This window comes from Zalophus californianus, chromosome 15, assembly GCF_009762305.2.
Source record: "Zalophus californianus isolate mZalCal1 chromosome 15, mZalCal1.pri.v2, whole genome shotgun sequence".
Classification (NCBI taxonomy): Eukaryota; Metazoa; Chordata; class Mammalia; order Carnivora; family Otariidae; genus Zalophus; species Zalophus californianus.
Window position 1 is genome coordinate 85,732,916 of NC_045609.1, and position 19,681 is coordinate 85,752,596.

At 44.7% G+C, this 19,681-nt stretch overlaps 1 protein-coding gene across 5 annotated transcripts in view; it reads left to right on the forward strand.

Annotated features, from left to right (window-relative positions):
- The window catches only part of MGMT (O-6-methylguanine-DNA methyltransferase), a 301,372-nt gene that overhangs the window by 230,602 nt on the left and 51,089 nt on the right, over positions 1 to 19,681 (forward strand). For all 5 annotated transcript variants that reach the window (XM_027596746.1, XM_027596747.1, XM_027596749.1 and 2 more), the window contains one exon: positions 17,527 to 17,687. In XM_027596746.1, the coding sequence (XP_027452547.1) occupies positions 17,527 to 17,687 (161 nt within the window). The remainder of the gene's footprint in view (positions 1 to 17,526; positions 17,688 to 19,681) is intronic.

Here is a 19,681-nt window from a genome sequence, read left to right on the forward strand (position 1 = left end):
GTGGTACTGGCCCAGCAGGAACGGGGGCCTGAGCTAAGGAGCTGCAGTGGAAGGAAGAAGAAATTCCCAGTTCCCTTGTGTGCATGAAAATGGCCCAGAAGGACACACTGTGTGTCCTCTCTCCCGGGAGAGCTTCGGGGACCCCAGATTCCCTTGTTGCTCCCCATCCACCATTCCCAACGTGGGCAGTGATGGGCACCGCGATCAATTATCTGGGGTGAACACAGCTCTCCGGCAAAGCCGGGCAGCGCAGAAGCAAGTCGCATCCAGGCGTCTGTACACAAAAATGGGTAGATACTCACAGTGCAATATTAATACACCGATGAAAAACCAAGCTGCCTGTAGGAGTCTACTTTCTGGTAGATGATTTTTGTACCTAGGCCTGTCATGTGGTCTCCTAAGCGGTGACAAACCTGAGACAGTAAGAAAGCCAGATGAGGTGTGAATACAGTTGTTAACATGATAGCATTTTTTCTTTTAAGGTGAGAATGAGGCTGTTACTTCTTCCCGTTAAATTGTAGTCGTACTTCAATTTCCCATTACTTACAACCTAAGCAGCTACAGAACCTTGCTCAGTAGTCTTGCATGAAGAGGGGATGCAACTTGTTAGAAGCAGTAATTTCAATCCATTTGTTCCATTTTTATCAGCACTAAATAATACCTTTTTAGTATCCTACTGGGATTAGGGTAGGGATGCCAGATAGAATACAGGATGCCCAATTAAACTTATGTTTCCAATAAACAGGGAATCATTTTTTTGGTATGTATTATACAGAAAAATTTTGTTGATTTGAAATTCAAATTTAACTAGGTGACCTGTATTTTTCATTTTTTTACTTGAGTGTCATTGACACACAACGTTACATTTGTTTCAGGTGTATGACATAGTGATTCAACGTGTCTGTACGTTGCCATCTGTCACCACACACCATGGACTCTATTCTGTTCTACACCTTTTATTCCTGAGACTCAGTCACTGCATAACTGGAAGTCTGTGCCTCCCCTTCACCCATTTTGCCCAACCCCCCACCCATCTGGCAACCATCAGTTTATTCTCTGTATTTATAGGTCTGATTCTGCTTTTTGTTTATTCATTTGTTTTGTTTTTTAGACTCCATTTGTGAGTGAAATCATATGTTATTTGTCTTTCTCTGTCTGACTTATTTCACTTAATACTCTCTAGGTCTATCCATGTTGACACAAACAACAAACCTCCTTTTTTATGGCTGAGTGATATTCTTTGTGCATATACACCACATCCTCTTTATGCATTCGTCTGTGGATGGACGTTTAGGTGGCTTCCATATCTTGGCTATTGTAAATAATGTTTCAATATGGGGTGGTGCATATATCTTTTCAGATTAGTGTTTCTCTTTCTTCTGGGGGTGGGGGGGGGGGGCGGTAAATACCCAGGAGTGGAACTGCTGGATCATATGATACTTCTATTTTTATTTTTTTGAGGAACCTCCATACTGTGTTTTCCACAGTGGCTGCACCAATTACATTCCCACCAACAGTGCACAGGGGTTCCTTTTTCTCCACATCCTCACCAGCACTTGTTGTTTGTTGTGTTTTTGATTCTAGCTATTCTGACAGGTATAAAGTGATGTCTCATTGTGGTTTTGATTTACATTACCCTGATGATGAATGATGTTGAGCATCTTTTCATGTTGGCCATCTGTATATCCTCTTTGGAAAAATGTCTATTTAGGTCTTCTGCCCATTTTTAATCAGATTATTTTAGTGTTGAGTTGTATTAGTCCTTTGTGTATTTTGAATATTAACCCCTTATTGGATATGTCATTTGCAAATATCTTTTCCCATTCAGTAGGTCACCTTTTGTTTTGTTGATGGTTTCCTTCACTGTGTGAAAGTTTTTTGTTTTGATGTAGTGCCAATAATTTATTTTTGCTTTTATTTCCCTTGACTTGGGAGACGAATCTAGAAAGATGTTGCTATGGCCAATGGCAGAGAAATTACTGCCTGTATTCTCTTCTAGGATTTTAATGGTTTTGGGTCTCACATTTAGGTCTTTAATCCATTTTGAGTTTATTTTTGTGTATGATGCCAGAAAGTGGTCCAGTTTCATTCTTTTGCATGTTGCTGTCCAATTTTTCCAACATCATTTCTTGAAGAGACTTTTTCCTATTGCATCTGCTTACCTCTGTTGTCATAGATTAATTGACTATATAATTGTGGTTTTTATTTCTGGGTTTTCTGTCTTGTTCCAGTGATCTGTGTGTCAGTTTTCATGCCAGTACATGCTGTTTTGATGACTACCACTTTGTAGTATATCTTGTAATCTGGGGTTGTGATCCTCCGGCTTTGTTCTTTTTTCTCAAGATTGTTTTGGCTATTTGGGGCATTTTGTGGTTCCAAAAAATTTTAGGATTCTAGTTCTGTGAAAAATGCTGTTGATATTTTGATAAGGATTGCATTGAGTCTTTAGATTGCTTTCGATAGTATGAACATTTTCACAATATTCTTCCATTGCATGGGCATAGAATATATTTCCATTTGTGTCATCTTCAGATTCTTTCATCAACGTTTTATAGTTTTCAGAGTACAGGTCTTTCACCTCCTTGGTTAAGTTCATTCCTAGGTATTTCATTATTTTTGGTATAGTTGTAAATGAAATTGCTTTTTTAATTTTCTGCTACTTTGTCATTAGTGTATAGAAATACTGCCAATTTATATTAATTTTGTATCCTGCAACTTTACTGAATTCGTTTATTCTAATAGTTTTTCAGTGGAGTCTTATGGTTTTCTATGCATAGTATCATGTCATCTGCAAATAGTGGCAGTTTAACTTCTTCCTTACCAACATGGATGCCTCTCATTTCTTTTTCTTATCCGATTGCTCTGGCTAGGACTTCCACTACTATGTTGAATAAAAGTGGTGAGAGTGGACATCCTTGTCTTGTTCCTGATCTTAATGGAAAAGCTCTCAGTTTTAACCACTGAATATGATCTTAGCTATGGGTTTGTCGTAGATGGCTTTTATAATGTTGAGATATATTCCCTCTAAACCCACTTTGTTGAGGTTTTTTTCTGCATCTAACTGAGATGGTATGATTTTTATCCTTCATTTTATAGATGTGGTATATCATGCTAATTGACTTGCAAATACTGAGCCACACTCGCACATCCCTGGAATAAGTCCCACTTATTGAGTCCCACTGATCATGGTGAGTCAGCTGTTTATTGTTGAATGGGGCCTACTGATATTTTGTTGAGTTTTTCATCTATGTTCATCAGCATATTGGCCTATAGTTCTCTTTTTTTGTGGCATCTTTATCTGGTTTTGGTATCAGGATACAACTGGCCTCATAGAATGTACATGGAAGCTTTCCTTCCCCTTTTATATTTTGGAACAGTTTGAGGAGAGTAGGTATGGACTCTACATATTTGGTAAAATTCACCTGTGAATCCATCTGGTCCTGGACTTTTATTTTGGGGGGAGTTTTTAAAATAACAATTCAATTTCATTAGTAATAATTGGTCTATTCAAATTTTTTATTTCTTACTGATTTAGTTTTAGAAAATTGTATGTTTCTAGGAGTTTATACATTTTTTTCTAGGTTGTCCAGTTTGCTAGCATATCACTTTTTATAATATTCTCTTATAATCCTTTGTATCTCTGTGGTATCAGTTCTCTTTCATTTTTTTTTTAATTTGAGTCCTTTCTCTCTTTAATGAGTCTAAAGGTTTATCCCTTTTTATCTTTTCATAGAACCATTTCTTGGTTTCATTTTCTTTCCATTTCTTAGTCTCTTTGTTATTTTTTTCTGCTCTGGTCTTTATTGTTTCCTTCCTTCTACTCACCTTGGGCTTTGTTCTTTTTTTTAGTTCCTTTAGCTGTAAGGTTAGGTTGTTTGAGCTTTTTCTTGGGGTAGGCAGTCCTATATCACTATGTATTTCCCTCTTAGGCCTCCTTTTGCTACGTCCCAAAGATTTTGGACGATTGTGTTTTCATTTTCATTTGTCTCTGTGTGTTTTTTCTCCTTTGATTTCATTATTGACCCATTGGTTGTTTAGTACCATGTTGTTTAGCCTCCACATGTTTGTGTTTTTCCAGTTATTTTTCTTGTGATTGATGTCTAGTTTCATACCATTGTGGTTAGAAAAGATACGTGGTATGATTTCAGTCTTCTTGAATTTATTGAGGCTTGTTTTGTGGCCTAACATGTGATCTATTCTGGATAATATTCCATGTGCACTTGAAAAGAATGTTGTTTTTAGTTGGAACATTCCATATATATCTGTTATGTGCATCTGGTCTAGTGTGTCATTTAAAGATGCTGCTTTATTGATTGTGTTTGAAGATCTAGCTATTGATATAAGTGAGAGTGTTAAAATCCCCTCTTATTATTGTATTACCATCAATTTCTTCCTCTGTCAGTTTGTTATTTGCTTTAGGTAATTAGGTGCTCCAATGTTGGATGCATAGATGTTTAAAATTGTTATATCAGGACGCCTGGGTGGCTCAGTCGGTTAAGCGTCTGCCTTCAGCTCAGGTCATGATCCCAGGGTCCTGGGATCAAGTCCCGCACTGGGCTTCTTGCTCAGTGGGGAGCCTGCTTCTCCCTCTGCCTGCCACTCCCCCTGCTTGTGCGCTCATGTTCTCTCTCTCTCTCTCTCTCTCACAAATAAATAAAATCTTTAAAAAAATAAAATAATAAAATTGTTGTATCTACCTGTTTGATCCTGTTACCATTATATAACAACTTCTTTGTCTCATTACCATCTTTGTTTTAAAACAAGTCTATTTTGTCTGATAATCAGTATTGCTACCCTGGCTTTTTTTTTACTTCCGTTTGTATGGTAAATGTTTTCCATCCCTTCACTTTCAGTTGTATGTATATTTAGGTGTGAGGTTAGTCTCTTATAGGCAGCATGTAGATGGGTCTTGTTTTTTTTTTTTTTTTTTAATCTATACTCCCCCCAGCCCGTGTCTTTTAATTGGGACATTTAGGCCATTTATATTTAAAGTAATTATTGATAGCTGTGTATTTATTGCCATTTTGTTAATTGTTTTCTGGTTGTTTTTGTGGTTCTTCTCTGTTCCTTTCTTCTCTTAATCTCTTTCTTTGTGATTGATGAGTTTCTGTCACATTTGGCTTTCTTTCTCTTTATTTTGTGCATCTATTATAGGTTTTGGGTTGCCATTACCATGAGGTTCATATATAGCATCCTGAATATATAGCAGTCTATATTAAGTTGATGGTCATTTAATGAACACAGTCTTAACGAGGGATTTGTATTTCCAAGAATCTGTGAGTTCTGTGAGATTTTAAAATTTGTTTGCATTGCAATTAAAATCTTTAAGACTAAACATCTCATCATTTATAAAGGAAAAATGCTTCTTCAGTTGGGAGATGTTTTTGTACAAGAAGTTCAAGTTACTGTGTTTCAAACTAGAGTTTTCTTGAGTATCTGAGAATCCTTTGAAAAGAAAAGGATCCCAAAATTCTCGAGCCAGAGATTCCAGTCTAAGCCAAGGACTTAAATTCAGAATGGAGCATACTTGGGGCCTCTGTAGGCATGCTGTTGCACATCTGTACTGAGAAAAAAGACCTAGTTCTGGGAGTAGGGAGCTAGAGATTTGGGACCAAAGAAGAAGAGAGAGACTCCAGAGCATTAACAATTGTGTTGTATTTGTGGTTGGCAGAATGAGGCAGCCCAGAGTCCCATGTCTGACCTTGGGGATTGGGTGACCCTGCATGGGGCAGCAGAGAAAGGACATGCTCTCTCTTCAAGCTCCCACCAGCTAGATTTTTCAGTGGGGTCTTCTGTCTCTTTGTCCCCCTCTGCTGTTCTCAAGCTCTCAGGGTGAGGCATTTAGGGGGTCAAATCAAGGCTTAGTGCTCTGAAGTGCTGCCTCCTGGCTCCAGGGTTCACGTGCAGGGCCTCTTCCCTTGTCCTGGCTGTCAGAACACCTGTAAATAAATGCTGCTTTGTTTTTGCTGGAAAACTCTGTGACACTCCCTTTCTCTCTTCCCCTGGGAGGGCTGTGAACCGGGTCCAGGCATGGAGCTTACGGTCCACAGACCCGCCTGCCTGCAAGTGTGACAGCCTCCCAGAGGGCTGCATTGATTTTTTTTAAGAGGAAGAAAAAGGCATATAAAATTGGACTTTCCAACCTTCTTTGAGTAGAAATTGGTGCTTCCAAAAGGAATTTTAATTGACTGGCTTTGCAGCTAAAATGTTTTCTACCCCTTTCTTTCTCTTCTTCACCCTACCTCTCTCTGTTCATCCTTTTAGACTTCCCCCAACCCTGTTTACTTTTACTTCCTGCTCTTGAGCAAAATTGGGTCCTTTATGGGTGGACTTCTGACTGGAAGGCCTCGGGGTGTTGCTAAGTTTGAGCACCCTGGAAGGAAGACAAGAGGATGCTGGGGGAGCAGCCAGCTTGGGGAAGGAAAGGAGGGGGAGGGAAATGGTATCTGTGCTTGCTGTTCAGAGCGAATCACCCTTCAAACTGAAAATCTTGATTTCCAGTGCCAGTGACAATACTTGTTGAAGAAGTACAAATCTTTTCTGCTTCTTGTAATCTACTTCTTGCAAATATTAGTACTCTGGAAAAAAGATTTATTTTAATAATGTGAGTTTTAGGTTTTTTTTTTCTGTAGTTAACATTGTTTTATTACCCTACCCTATATCCTTGCCAGAAAGCGCATTTTAAGAGTTTCAATTCAAAATTAAATATGACCTCAGTGTTTTAAAATACAATTACATTAACTGTCCATTTAATAGTTTCTTAAGATTTTTTTGGCCACTAATGTATAGTCAATATACTTGTCTGATATTAAATACAGGGTTTTCAGCCATGCTCACCCGCTAACATGTTCCAGCTGCAACAATAAAGAGGAGCAAAGGCTTTCTGAGAAAGTGGGCTACAGAAAGTTGTTCCCAGATGAAACTGCAGTGTTCTTTTATATCCATCAGCTATGCTTCTCTTTAAAAACTCCACTGTGTTTGATAATAGGGAACGATCTATTATTTATTTAGAACTGTACAAACCAATTTACAAGACAGGTAATTTAGTGGTAATTTAGGATTATTTATTAATGAGCCCAGTACACAAGTTAATGGGACCAAACCCTGTGGAGGTCAGCCCTCCTAGAAGACGTACCCTTGGAGAGAAAAGAAGTAGTGTCTTCAGAACATTCAGTTACTATTTTAACATTTAAATTAAGACACATTCCCTTGCTAAGATGCAAAATAATTTTTTTTTCTGAATTGCATCATAGCAAGGTGGTCTTGAAGCTGTCTGAAGATCAGTTTTGTCAACCATATTCGGGGTGGGTATGTTTTAGCCCTGTTAGTCCCAAAGGTGTGAGAGCCTCGAGAAGGAGCTGTGGTTTCCCAAGCTCGGGCACATCCCACTGTCCCTGCCAGGTGCTTTGCATCCGGGATGCTCTGTCCCATTGCTCACCGCACATTCCAGAGTTCCCAGTCACTGTGGGAGGGGCGTGTGTGTGCCTGCTTCCTGGGAGCGGGCTTTCTTCTCATGCCTGTTTTCCCCCAGAAGTGATCAAAAGGCAGAGACTGCAGAGGGTCAGCTGGTGCCCTCTGCATGTCCTGGGGTGGGGGGCGGGGAGTTCTCCCCACTAGGACCGCTTCCCTCTTTCTGTGGTGATCTAATGGCTGTCTCTTGGAAGACTGAAAAACCTAATGGAGAAATGAGGGACCGCATAAGTGGCCTTCATAGAATGTGTCTGTAGTCACTGGAATTCAACCTTTATCTATAGTCAAAGAATGAAGATAGAGCTAAGTATGCTGCTTAATTTCATTTTTCCTGTGTTTCATCTCATTGTGCAGTTGATTGCCTTATATCAGGAGTGGGGAATGGAGCTGCCATGAAGGAAACTCACTTAGTTTTGTGTCTTCAAATCTGAAACACTTCCAGGTTTTGACTGTAGAGTCCTATCAAAGTAAGCAGAATTGGAAGTGATGCCCAGTCCCTGGGCTTTAACAAACTTTGTTATTTGGCCGTCTGCTACAAAATCTGAAAAGGCAGAGAAATGTAGCTTTCACTGTTTAGAAAATCTTTGTGGGTTTTTCTTCTCCCTGGGGAATGGTTTTCAGCAAATTATTCATTGGAAAAATGAAATCTGAAATGCAGGTGTTTCTCAGTGCACATGCTATGGTGGTGGTGCTAACACCCTCGCATCTTGTTTACTCATTCGCTCAGCAGGCAGGCGGTGAGCACCAGTAATGTGCCAGATAGGACCCCAGGGCTGAGAGGCAGAGTTGGGATCAGCTCCATGACAATGCATGGCTCTTCATTCAGATACCTGGAGCAGCCTTTCTGGGAAGCCCATCCATCTGACTTCTTCATGCGACCTAGGCTGACATCTGCCCTAGCAAAAAGCCTGGCCTGCTGGTTTGCCAAGCCACGTAGAACAATACTATGGTGTTTCTCACTCTGGGACTTGCTTCCATAGGGCTAAGTGTGGTGAAGATGATGGGCCTGGGACATTCTAAGGCCTAGACTTCTTACCTATAAAAAGAGAATGTTGTATGGAGTGGTCATCGAGGCATTTAAATATAAACATGGCCTTCCTTAGGGTATAGACCAGTAATGCCCAGTGGGCCCCTCCCTACAAACCTGAGACCCTATAGTAGGGGGCACCTAGTCTCTCTTCTTGGAAGCGTCTAGAATATAAAAAAACTAGAATCAACACTCAGATTCCCATTGTCTTTGAATTGATAGGGCAGTGGGCCTTGGATGTAGTCTTATGGATTAGGGGAACTTTATAGAAGTTACATAAATGTAAGAGAATAAATCCAAGTGCTATAAGGGATAGAGGCTCTATAGGATATATGCTATCAAGACTAGAGCATGAAAATATAGGGACTTTGTATTATAAGGAGTAACTGTTTCCATTTCAGAGGTCATCAAGAATATCGTGGATTCGTGGAGGTGGTCCAGAGATTAAGGTCTTTGGATCAGACAGACTCTAATTCAAATCCTGGTTGCATCCCTTATGCACTAGTCAAGTTACTGTCACATAACTTCTGGACTCCGTTTCATCTTCTGGAACATAGAGATAATATCTCCCTCAGGGGCTATGGGGAGGAATAAATACAGAACAGTTTAATTAAATATCTGACACATGTTAGGCACTCAGTAAATAGCAGCTGTGAAGTTTTATGCAAGTGTTTACCTTGACTTGTTTCCCTGTAGTTGATACTCACCTTTATTCAGTGGACCCCTCCTTTCCAAAATGCCATATTGTGTAATGAAGGTCTTTTTCTCAACAGGGACTTCTGAAGTCAGTTGCCTTGACTCTAGCTGACTTTGAATGTGTTATTGAGAGAATTGGGATATTAAATTGCACGTTAGAAAGCCAGTCATCTTTTACGCATCTTAACTCTGGCCCTGAGACTTTCCCATTCTCATGCTACTTTCTTTTCCCCCTAACATCTGTTTGTTTTAGGGAGCAAAGGCCCTCTCACTGATGTTTCAGTTCCTCTATGTCCCTAAAGTCTTCTATCCCAGAGCAAGCCCTTGTTGGAACTGTGTCTTTTTCCTTCAGTGTCCTGGCAAACATTTAATAGCACAGAGCAATTAGTAGTGTGTAATGACTTTCTGCACTATCATTCTGTCATTTGGGGACAAACATCGATTTTCCTTATCTTGGCATGTGAAGGAAGGAGTCTCATTCCTGTCTGTCTCTCCTCAGCCTGCACATACCCTCAGCAGAGCAGAGCAAGGCCACAGAGAGTCTTTAAGGGCATTGGAATGGGGCAGGTTATAGAGAGAGAGACCAGACCGTAGAGGATGCTCAGAGCAGGTGGCTGCTGCCTTGGGCCACATGAGTTACAGAGTCAGCCTCAGAGATGTTGCGGTTGACCAGATGCCCCATTCTGAAATCTGGATGTTAAGATGAGGCTTCTAAAATTCTTTTTCATGGAACAATTCATATTTGTCCCTTCTTTTCCGGGAATGAAGAGGATTACCCTATAATGCACAGTTACCTAAGCCCAAAGATCCTTTGGGGGGAAAAGTACCCATATGGGAATACCAATAATTTGATGAGACTGGTGGAAAAGACTCCTTAAAAATTATATTTTTACAGATATTTTTCAACAAATGAACTAAATTTATTCTTATTGACAGGCTTGTAATCTACTTAAGTAACAATTTGATTAGGATTTTTTATTCCTCTTTCATGTTAGCTATTTCTTTTTTTAAACTATTTTGTTGCTAATATATAAGCATTTTATTTGTAAGAAGCTAAATTAAGCTGGGAAAGAGGAATCTACCTCTCGTGTGTGAAATGTTAGAAAGCTGCTCTGCTCCCTGCTTCAGTGGTGAAAAGCAAATGCAACACAGATATAGGGCTATTTGAACTCTTTATTTGCCACATTTACAATATTAATAACAGCGTTTCTAGAAGTTGTCACATCAAGTAAAAGATCTTCATTCCAGGCTGTCTTTTGGGGCCAAATTGAGACTGGATGCATGCATTTAATAAATTGTAGTCTCAAGTAGTCATTTTTGTAAATAATTAGTTTCAGTGAAAGAATAAGTTAGCATATTGTATGCATCTAATGTTGCAAATGTACATACAGCAAACTTTGCTATTAATCAACAGTCAAGCACCGCAAGTGGGGTCTCATACATAATGAATTGTGCTTAAGCCTCATGGGTTTCTTGATAGAAAAATAAAAGAAAACACAAGTGTAGTAAGCTTTTGAATAAAATTTAACTAGATTGCTCTGCATCCTGTAATTGTTTCGGAATCATTAGGGACCTGATAATTCATCTATAGTTTTGGGGTGTTTTTATCTTCATCTGTCAAATAGTAGAGATTTTAATGATATGTTAAAGTGTGGATAAAATACAGTTTTCCTTTTAACAGTTTGAACATTTAGGGGAGAAAGTAAATAGGTTTTTTTAAGGCATTTTAGTCTGCCAAGTATACTATTTAAATTGTGTTTTTAAAATGTTTTATTGCTTATGTATTTAAGAATCATTTTCAAAAGGAAAAAAGTATATAGTTCTTATGACATATACCTTGTATTGAGGAGTTGAAAATTTACATAACATTTTCCGGGTTTGGAGGGGGTTTTAAAATACTACCATAAATTCCTCTGTGGTCTGTGTAGATTCTGACATTAATTTGAGCCCCAAATTTTGAGGGCTTAGGATGCCCATTAAAAACTGATACCCAATTTAAGCAACATACCTGTGACCACCCAGAAAGTGAGTAAATTGGGGCCCAGTTAAATTTTACTGCCGCTTCCTCCTCCTATTGTTAACCTTGGGACGTGAACCATTGGTGGCCTGTGATAGGATCATAAATGTAGAATCCATTTTGGGGGTGTGTGATTGTGGGGGTGGAAGGCATCAGGCAAGGAGCAGGACTTATGTCCATCTTTGTTCTGAACCACACTGAAAAGTTCAGCGAGGGTGTGCAGAGCACCTGTCGGAGCTCCAGCTAGGCCTTCTGCAGGGACGGCTGAAAGTACCACCTTCCCCGCGAAGCCATCCCCAGGACTTCTGTCTGGACCGGGCGTGGGCTCGCTTCGCTACTGATTTCCCTCCGTCGAATGGTAGCAAAGTCTCTTTATTTCATAGAGATGGACCTGTGAAAACAGACCCCAGAGCCCAGCATGTGAAGGTCAGTCTGTAAACCCACGTGTTAGGAGTCATGGCAGCTCTTGTCTCCCTTCGAGTGCGCACATGCAGGGTCACATCTGCTGTTTGTTGTGTGAACGTCAGTATGTTGCTGGCCCTCCTCCCTTCTCCTCCTCAGTTGACTGCAGAGCGTGCCCAGGGCAGCGTGGGAAACCCACGCACTGACATGCATGTCGTTGGGACAGCACCGACGCACGGTCACGCCGCCCGCTGCCGCCCTGAGCCTCGGGAGGCTCCGGTCCTATTGCTCGACGAGCCCCTGTCGGGAGGCCTTTGTCCTTCATCTCTGACTTAGTGCCACTGCTGGAGGCCGATGTTTCTTAGTACCTGCATCAGCACTTTGCTTTTCCTCCTTCCCCTGTTTTCCCTGGTTTAGAAGTTCAGGTAACTGCTCAGATCCCATTACACCCACACGGTAGCATTGGTGTGAGCTGCTAGCCGGCAGGCTGGGTCACAGAGCTGCCGCTGGACGTGTCCGTTCATCAGATGGCCTGTGAAAGCCGGCATCAGGGCGGGCGTCAGGGGAGCATGGAGCTGAGAGGCCGAGTGGAAGGTTGCTGGCACCTCCTCTGCGTCTTCCGCCTTCCTTCTCTGCCCAGTTGTGCTACAGATGCTGCGTCAGTGCTCCTGTGGATGAGCCGTGGCCATAATGGGTCCTCAATAGTGGCTTAAATAGAATCAAGCCACAAAATTCAGTTGGAATAAAGAGTTTAAAATCTTTATTCGGCCCCTTCGTTTAAAAAAATGATTTTTTTTTTAATCGTAGGTGGCGTAATTTATTTCTTCCATCCTACCACTGGAAAAAAAAAAGCATCTGAGCTTTAGCAAGAAGGTATCATTAAATGCGGGACAAATCCATCAGACACAAACACAAGAGACTCTGCTAGAGATCTGTTAAATTAGACATAATTGTGCATTTGCCAGTGATACTTGGCAGCGGTATCCACATGTTTTAAAATCGCCTCTATTGCAATTTTAAAGTTTTGCTGAAAATGTGCACCTTCCTGATGCTGTGGGGTCTGGCGCTCTGCTCTGGAGTCCACACTGTGTCCTAGAGCCAGAGAAGGGGAGATTTGCTTATCTAGCTCAGCTTGGGACATGTTTCTCATTGTCAGGGTGTCCAAAACGCTGTATGTGGCTAAGGCTCTGGGCTTTTCCTTCCACTACAGGCTGTACCCTGCTATCCATGTGTTTTCCCACAGACTGATTGCCCGGCCTTGTTAAAGGACACAGCCTGAGTCAACTTGCTGCCAGATTCCAGATGAACTCCAAAGAATACGCGTCTTTGGAACTCTTTCCTAAGGTTGGAGCTCTGCGTGGGTGAGCCTCTAGCATCACCAGTTCATGTTCCCAAACCATAAAACTCAATTTTGTCCCAGGAAGACAGAAATACTGGAAAAGTCCTGGGGTCAAAAAAGAGAGGTTTTTGAATGTCCGCCCCTTGGGTGTAGCTAATGCTGCTAATCAGATGTGAGTAGCTTAGAACTTTTGGCCTGTCTTCTTACATCAAATGGGGTTTAAGCCAAGTACATGACATTTTAATGTCTTTGGGAAGTAGAATTCATTGAGAAATGAAGATTTAGTGATTCTTTACTACCAACGAAGTCTTGAGGTGCCCCCAAACCCAAATACCCAAATCTCCTGCCAAACTGAGTTTTAAAGTGTTGAGCAAATTCATAGCGTTGGGAAGATCCTGGAGGACGTGGGGTCAGGAATGTTCTTCCAGGTTTCCTCGTGTCGCGCCAGCCCTTGATACCGTTGCAGACCCTGGGTGCGGCTTTCTGGTGGGCTGGCCGGCCTGGCTCATTTTGCCCAGCGGGCTCCTGGTTCTGCAGCTGCCACTAGCCTGAGCCCTGTGCAATAAATGCACAATTATGTCTGATTTAACAGATCTCACCCTCTGGCTGGGGCGACACACCCGATGGCTTCCCATGAGGCAGATGGACGGCTCGGAACCTTGTGCCTTTAAACTTGGTTCACTCCCCTGTCCTCCTCTGTGGCTGGTGTGGCACTGCCTCTGTCCGCTCACTTTCTAACCGAAATCCATGTGTTGAGACAGCAGGCTGGGTTGCAGGTCGGAAGGACAGCTTTCCCGTGAATGCCATCTAGGCTTGTGCGTAACGCTGTGAGTGGGTTCCGCTCCGTGTACGTGGGTAAGGCATCCCTGCATCGTTACAGACGTTTCAGAAGTCTGTTCTAGAGCACTCCCCCACTCCCCCACTCTCCTGCATCCTGATTTGGGCTGATAGACAAAGCTGACATCTGAAACAGTTCACCGGAACATTCTTTCTCCAGGCGCCGGAACGGACGGGGTCACGACGGCAGGGGAACATGACTCGGGGCTATCGATCACGCCGGCGTTCCCGGGGCTTCCCCTGGAGGCTGTTGTTGGGGATTGCCAGCAACTGCATGTTTCTTGAAGAAACCCTTAAACCGAACCACATAGCATTTCGTGTTTGCTCTATTGCGGTGTGCCCAGTGCTGTCTACTGTCCTGTGTGGAAAAGCTCAGCAGCGCCAAATTCATTGGTCAGCTGCTAGCCAGCCCTCTCTAGCCAGGTTTAACAAAAGGCAGGGGCCTCCAGTGTCCTGGGATTGGCCTAGGGTGACTCTTATTGATGACGAGTGGCATCCTGGGAGAAGGTCTCAGGCAGAATGACTCCGATGTGCCTGCCCCTTACCACACGGTCCCGGCTGACAGCAGGGCAGGGTCTGCTCTTGTGTGCCCTGTGGGCTGGCCGGCCAGCTGCCGGCTCTGGGCTCCCACGCCTGGCACTGGCCCGCAGACGGGTGTGTGCGTCTCCGTGCTGGTTGCACGGCAGGCTCCCTGGGAGGGCTGGGCTGGGGGGCTTAAGGGAGCGTGGGCTGCGGAGCCCATAATCACTGGGGCTTCGGGGCCGGTCGGTAAGGAAGCCTGCAGAGACTCCTCGGTAATAAGCACAGTCACTGGCGGGGCCGTGCTGCCGTCACACCACGGCTTGTGCAGGGGCGTGCGAAGCGAGGCTGGAGGAGAGGGCAGGGCAGAGGATAAATTTCGTTTTATTGTAGAAATGGAAATTTGTGTCATGGCTTTAAAAATCTGGTTTTATGTGTGTGTTTAATGCCATTCATTTTAAATGTAGTATCATAAATCCTTGCTTCAGAAGCAAAGCTGTTTAATTACATTTCACCCATGAATAGTTACCTAATGCCAATAGAGAAAGAGTTAAAAAGGAGACCTACAGAGTAAATCAGAGGTTGAGATCTTTAGCACAAGCATAAAAAATCAATTTAAGATGAATTTTCCTACTATAAAAATTCTTCAAATATCCTTTTAAGAGTGGGAAATGCTAGTAGGGACACAGTTCCCATTCTAGTCCCTTAGCCTCATGGAGGACGTGGCTATCAGCCTGGTCAGTGCCTCCGAAACCCAGACGCCCCTATTCCACGCAGGGGCCTCTGAGGAGGGAGCTGTAAGTCTTGGAGCAAAGTGGGTCACTAGTGGGTACTGAAGCCCCTGCCATTCGGTTTAAGATGCCCCATCTCCCGTGGTGTGTGTCCCTTGGCCCAGGGAAGCACATTCACCATTTTCGTGAAGGCCAAGCGCAGCCTGCAAGCTCTGACAGCCATCTGTGGCCTTCTGCAGGAGGCACCGGGTGCGTGTGGGTCAGTGTGGGCTCTCGACTCAGTCCCTGTCCCTCTCCTGCCTCCTCGGGGGGGAGATCTCCCATGGACTGAGGGTGGGGACATCAGCACCTTAGCTCTGTCCGTGTCCTGTTTGGACAGACGTCATGTGCAGGTTGCTGCCTGCACTGCCGGACGGCCTTGGCCTTGCTTCGTGGGAGGGGAGCCCTGTCTTACCTAGCACACCATCCACCCTCCCTCCACCCCCACGAATGGAGTGGCAAAGCGCGTGACAGCCCTCCCCGTCTTTATTCTCCAGCATCATCAGTGTGGAGGGAACAGTGCGAGAACAGACGGGCTAGAATCTCTCTCTGAAGCTGAACAACGTGTAAGCCAGGCATGGGAAAGTCGACTCCTTCCCTGACCAGATGTTCTGCTGGAATGAGAAATCAGGGCAGGGAGGAGATGCATTTGCACCCCCAGCAATGGGTCTGCCCCGCTGGCTCCACGGAAGCAGCATGTCCCGTGGGGACCCCTGTGGACTTGGGGTCCACGCCGACCAAGGGCCTGTCCACGTGAGTCCCCACCACAGAGATCTCACGAAGGTGGCAGCTGGGCCGAGGCCCGGGCCTGCTCTGTCTGGTCGTGAGTTGGCAGGGCGGGCAGCTTGTGTCTGTTGCCCCTCTCTGCCTGGACGCTTTAGCGGGGGCTCGTTTCTTTTACCTTTCACGGTCCTGTTCTTTCCTTATCACTGTCCACATGCAAGTGCTTAGAACACCCTCCCCCCCATCCACTTTCTGTTCTGTCGACAAACAGTAGAAAGGGCATTTCTGTGCATCCCATACAAGGAAGCTTATTTCTGGAAAGATCCAGGGACCTCAGTGGAGACACTCATTTCCACAGAACGCTGTGCCTGAGAGACTTGGACTCCAATGCAGGATTCTTTCTGCAAGACCTGCTTCGAGGTCTTCAGTTATTCTCTGTGCTGTGAAGTACACAGGCTTCTGGATCTGCAACAGCCTGTGCATGCTCCCGGGGGCCTCAGTCACCCTGACGTCCCCATGCTGGGCCACATGGCCAAGCCGGTGGTGGCCTCCCCACTCAAACCCTCACAGGGTGGTGGGCACGAGGGACACAGGCAGCCTATAGTTTGATGTGCGTGCGCACCCATCCTTAACACACAGAGAGTGAGGTATGGAGGCTCAGGAAGAGCTGCTCGTGGCTGCCCTACCCCAGAGCTTCCGTATCTGAGAATACTAGACAGACTCTGCCCTCCAGGCCCAGAAAGCGGCTAGGAATCCTGCCACCTGTCCAGGGCCTTGGAAGGGAAGGAAGGAAAGTCAGCTGAAGAAATCAGACTTGATGCCAGCGCTTTTGTGGGTGTGGGGTTCTAGGAAATTGAAATAAAAATTGGATCCGTCATAAAACTAGGGCTCAGAAGCAGGGATGTTTCCTCATTCCAGCAGAGCGGATCCCCAGAGACTCGGCACCTGCTGAAGGTAAGCCAGCTCTGTGAGAGGCCGCTACCAGATCCCACAGATGGAGGAATCAGACCCTGAGGGCAAGGAACAAACTGAATCGAGTCTAAAGTATGTTGGTTTAAACTTGAGATAAGAGGAAGAAGTGACCATAAGGAATGAACAAGGGAATTTGGAAAAAAAAAAAAAAAGCCAGAAGCCAGAGCTGAGTGACTGACGTTAGCCTCCCAGAAGGACCTACACACAGATTAGACACTCTGAAGCATGAGACTCCGTGGACCGAAAGCAAACTGCGAGGAAATCCCCCAGAATGCAGCCCCAATCGGTAGGAAATCCCAAACATGCCATTCTGTTGAAATTCAGTGGGAGGGGCGGGGTGATCAAAATGCAGGTTGATTACTTTGGTAGTATTTCTGGAAGATATTTTTGATAAGATGTGATTTTACAGACGAATGATAGAGGCGCGTGTGCAACTGTTAGCCTTGCAGTGGGGCAGCCTCGCGCCCCCTGGGCTTGCCTCTGCGCTTGCTGTCCCGGCGCTGTCACATCCTGCTTCACTTCACAGGACTGCGGACCTTCAGAGCCCCAAGGAGCAGAGCCTGTGTACTGGGATGTTCCTCCTGGAGTCGCCTCTTGTTTTCAGAGAGGAGTTGTGTTTCTTAGAGCTAAAGGTGGAAACGTGGCTGGAAGGCACCTGCCCACCGCTGCACGGCCATGGGCACCATACCCAGGAAACTGCTTTGTGTGGACTCAGGGCCTGAGGTTTATTACCCTCCTGTTATCACTTTTGCAGACCCACGGAGGCCCCCACTCTTCCTGAGCTGCTCGGCCGTCCAGAGGAAATGACGGAGCCCCTGGTGCAGTGCGTGTCCTGGCTGGATGCCTATTTCCATGAGCCTGAGGTCCTCCCAGGCCTCCCCTTGCCTGCGATTCACCATCCCGTTTTCCAGCGAGGTCAGTAACTCCGCCGCCTCATAGGGTTTCGCTCAGGGAGCTTGACTGATTAACTATCACTTACATCACAGCCCATTTTATCGACTCTACTGACTTGGTATTTTTACATCATCTAAACAGAGACAGCATGTGGCCACGCTATAAGGACAAGAGTTCGCGATCTCCACCCATTCCAAATGCTTGTGTTAGTTTTGGCACGTGGTCACGTAATTCTTGGCAAAGGCAGTAAAAATGATGCATGCAGATCGACTCTTGACTCTTGTTGGCTGAAAGGTTTAAATAGGAACACATCTGAATAGCAGTGAATTTTTCAATAAGCTTATTGTTAACTTAAACTATCTGCTTGCCAACAGCACAGAAAATGAGGCTTGTACATGGACAATTAGCCACTTCCATAAACTCGGCTGGTGACATTTACATCAGAGTGGGTAGCGCCATTGGGTTCGTCTTGGATAAGTTTTCAATCTAATTTCTCAAACTTGCCATGGTTAGATACTGTGTTCTTAAAGATGAATTGAGAACTTACTGCCTAAATGTCGCAGGCTTAAGGCCATGGTCTGTGGTCACCAAAAAACATTTTCCCAGTGCTTCTTTTTAAGTTCTGGTTTGGACCTTAATTATGGCAACTAAAATTATTCTAGACACATACCGGAGGTTTATTTTGCATAGTGATTTTATATACTCATTTTAAGATAAATGCATGTGTATGTGTACACAGATATGTATAGATGTATTCACACATATACTCAAGGGAAAATACTACCCTGAGATTTTAGATAAGGTAAATTTAGAGGTGCCTGGGTGGCTCAGTCGGTTGAGCGTCTGACTCTTGGTTTCGGCTCAGGTCATGAGCTCAGGGTTGTGAGATCGAGTCCCACATGGGATGCTTAATGTGGAGTCTGCTTGAGATTCTGCATCTCTCTCCCTCTGCCCCTCCACCCCTCCCTCTAAAATAAGTCTATCTTTAACGTAAATTTAAAGCAATCCTGAATTTCAAGACAGAGTATCCTAAATAAGTTTAATGGCATTCTAGTAGCTGCTATGATTTTCAGCAAAAAGAAACTTGAAAGTGGAGTAGGATTTTCAGGGGCAGGGGCTGGAGAAACTCCTGGAAAGTTGAGCTAATACCTGCATTGACTAACAAGGTCAGACAAGTGAACAGATAGTAAGTACCCCGAGCATTTCCGCACATAACGAACTGTAACGGTACAAAGTGTAATGGCCAGGGCCCCTTATGAGCCCCCTGTGTCATTCAGAACGGTCTCTGGGAGGGCCGTGGGCGCTCCAGTGGGCCTCGGCATGTCACTGGGCACATGTCACGTCCTGGATGGGCCCATGGGGCCACCGCCACTCTCCAGGGGCATGAGCCAGCCGGCTGCATGGAGGCCGCAGGGAGCGCGGTGTGACCTCCGTGTGCTGCGTGGGCTGAGGAACTCAGGTGTGGCTTTGCTTCTGAAGTTGGGGCTTGGGAATCCTGGTGCGCTGAACTCTTGCTGTCCACAGTCATCACTTGGAGAGAACTGTGCTGCTAGGAGCGAGAAAGAATTGCGCGACTGGCTTTCCTCTCTTGCAGGCTATTGAATAGTGAGCGGAAATTTAAGGTTTCGAAATTTTCAGGACAGAAAAATTAGAAAACCAAGGCAGGAGGTATCTGTATGATCGAAGGGGGAGGTGGGAAGTGAGCTTATAAAATCCTGAGGTCCTGTCCTCAGTGTTTGAAGAGGGCTGGGACTGGCCACACCGACCCTGCCTCCCTGGCGCTGGGCCCTGGCCAGCCCATCTCCTCGTCCAGCCCCCGTGGTCAGTGTGGGTGACCGGAACGCTCCGGAAGCAGCTGCTGGGGTAAGGATGGGGCCATCCAGACCCAGCTAGAAGCTCTTCCCTGTTGGACGAGCCCCACAGTGCTGACGGGTGCTTCCAACTGGGGCCAGGTCCTTTTAGCCAGGTTTAGGGGAGACAGCCTCCAGCACCCTCCTCGGGACAGGGTCCCCTGG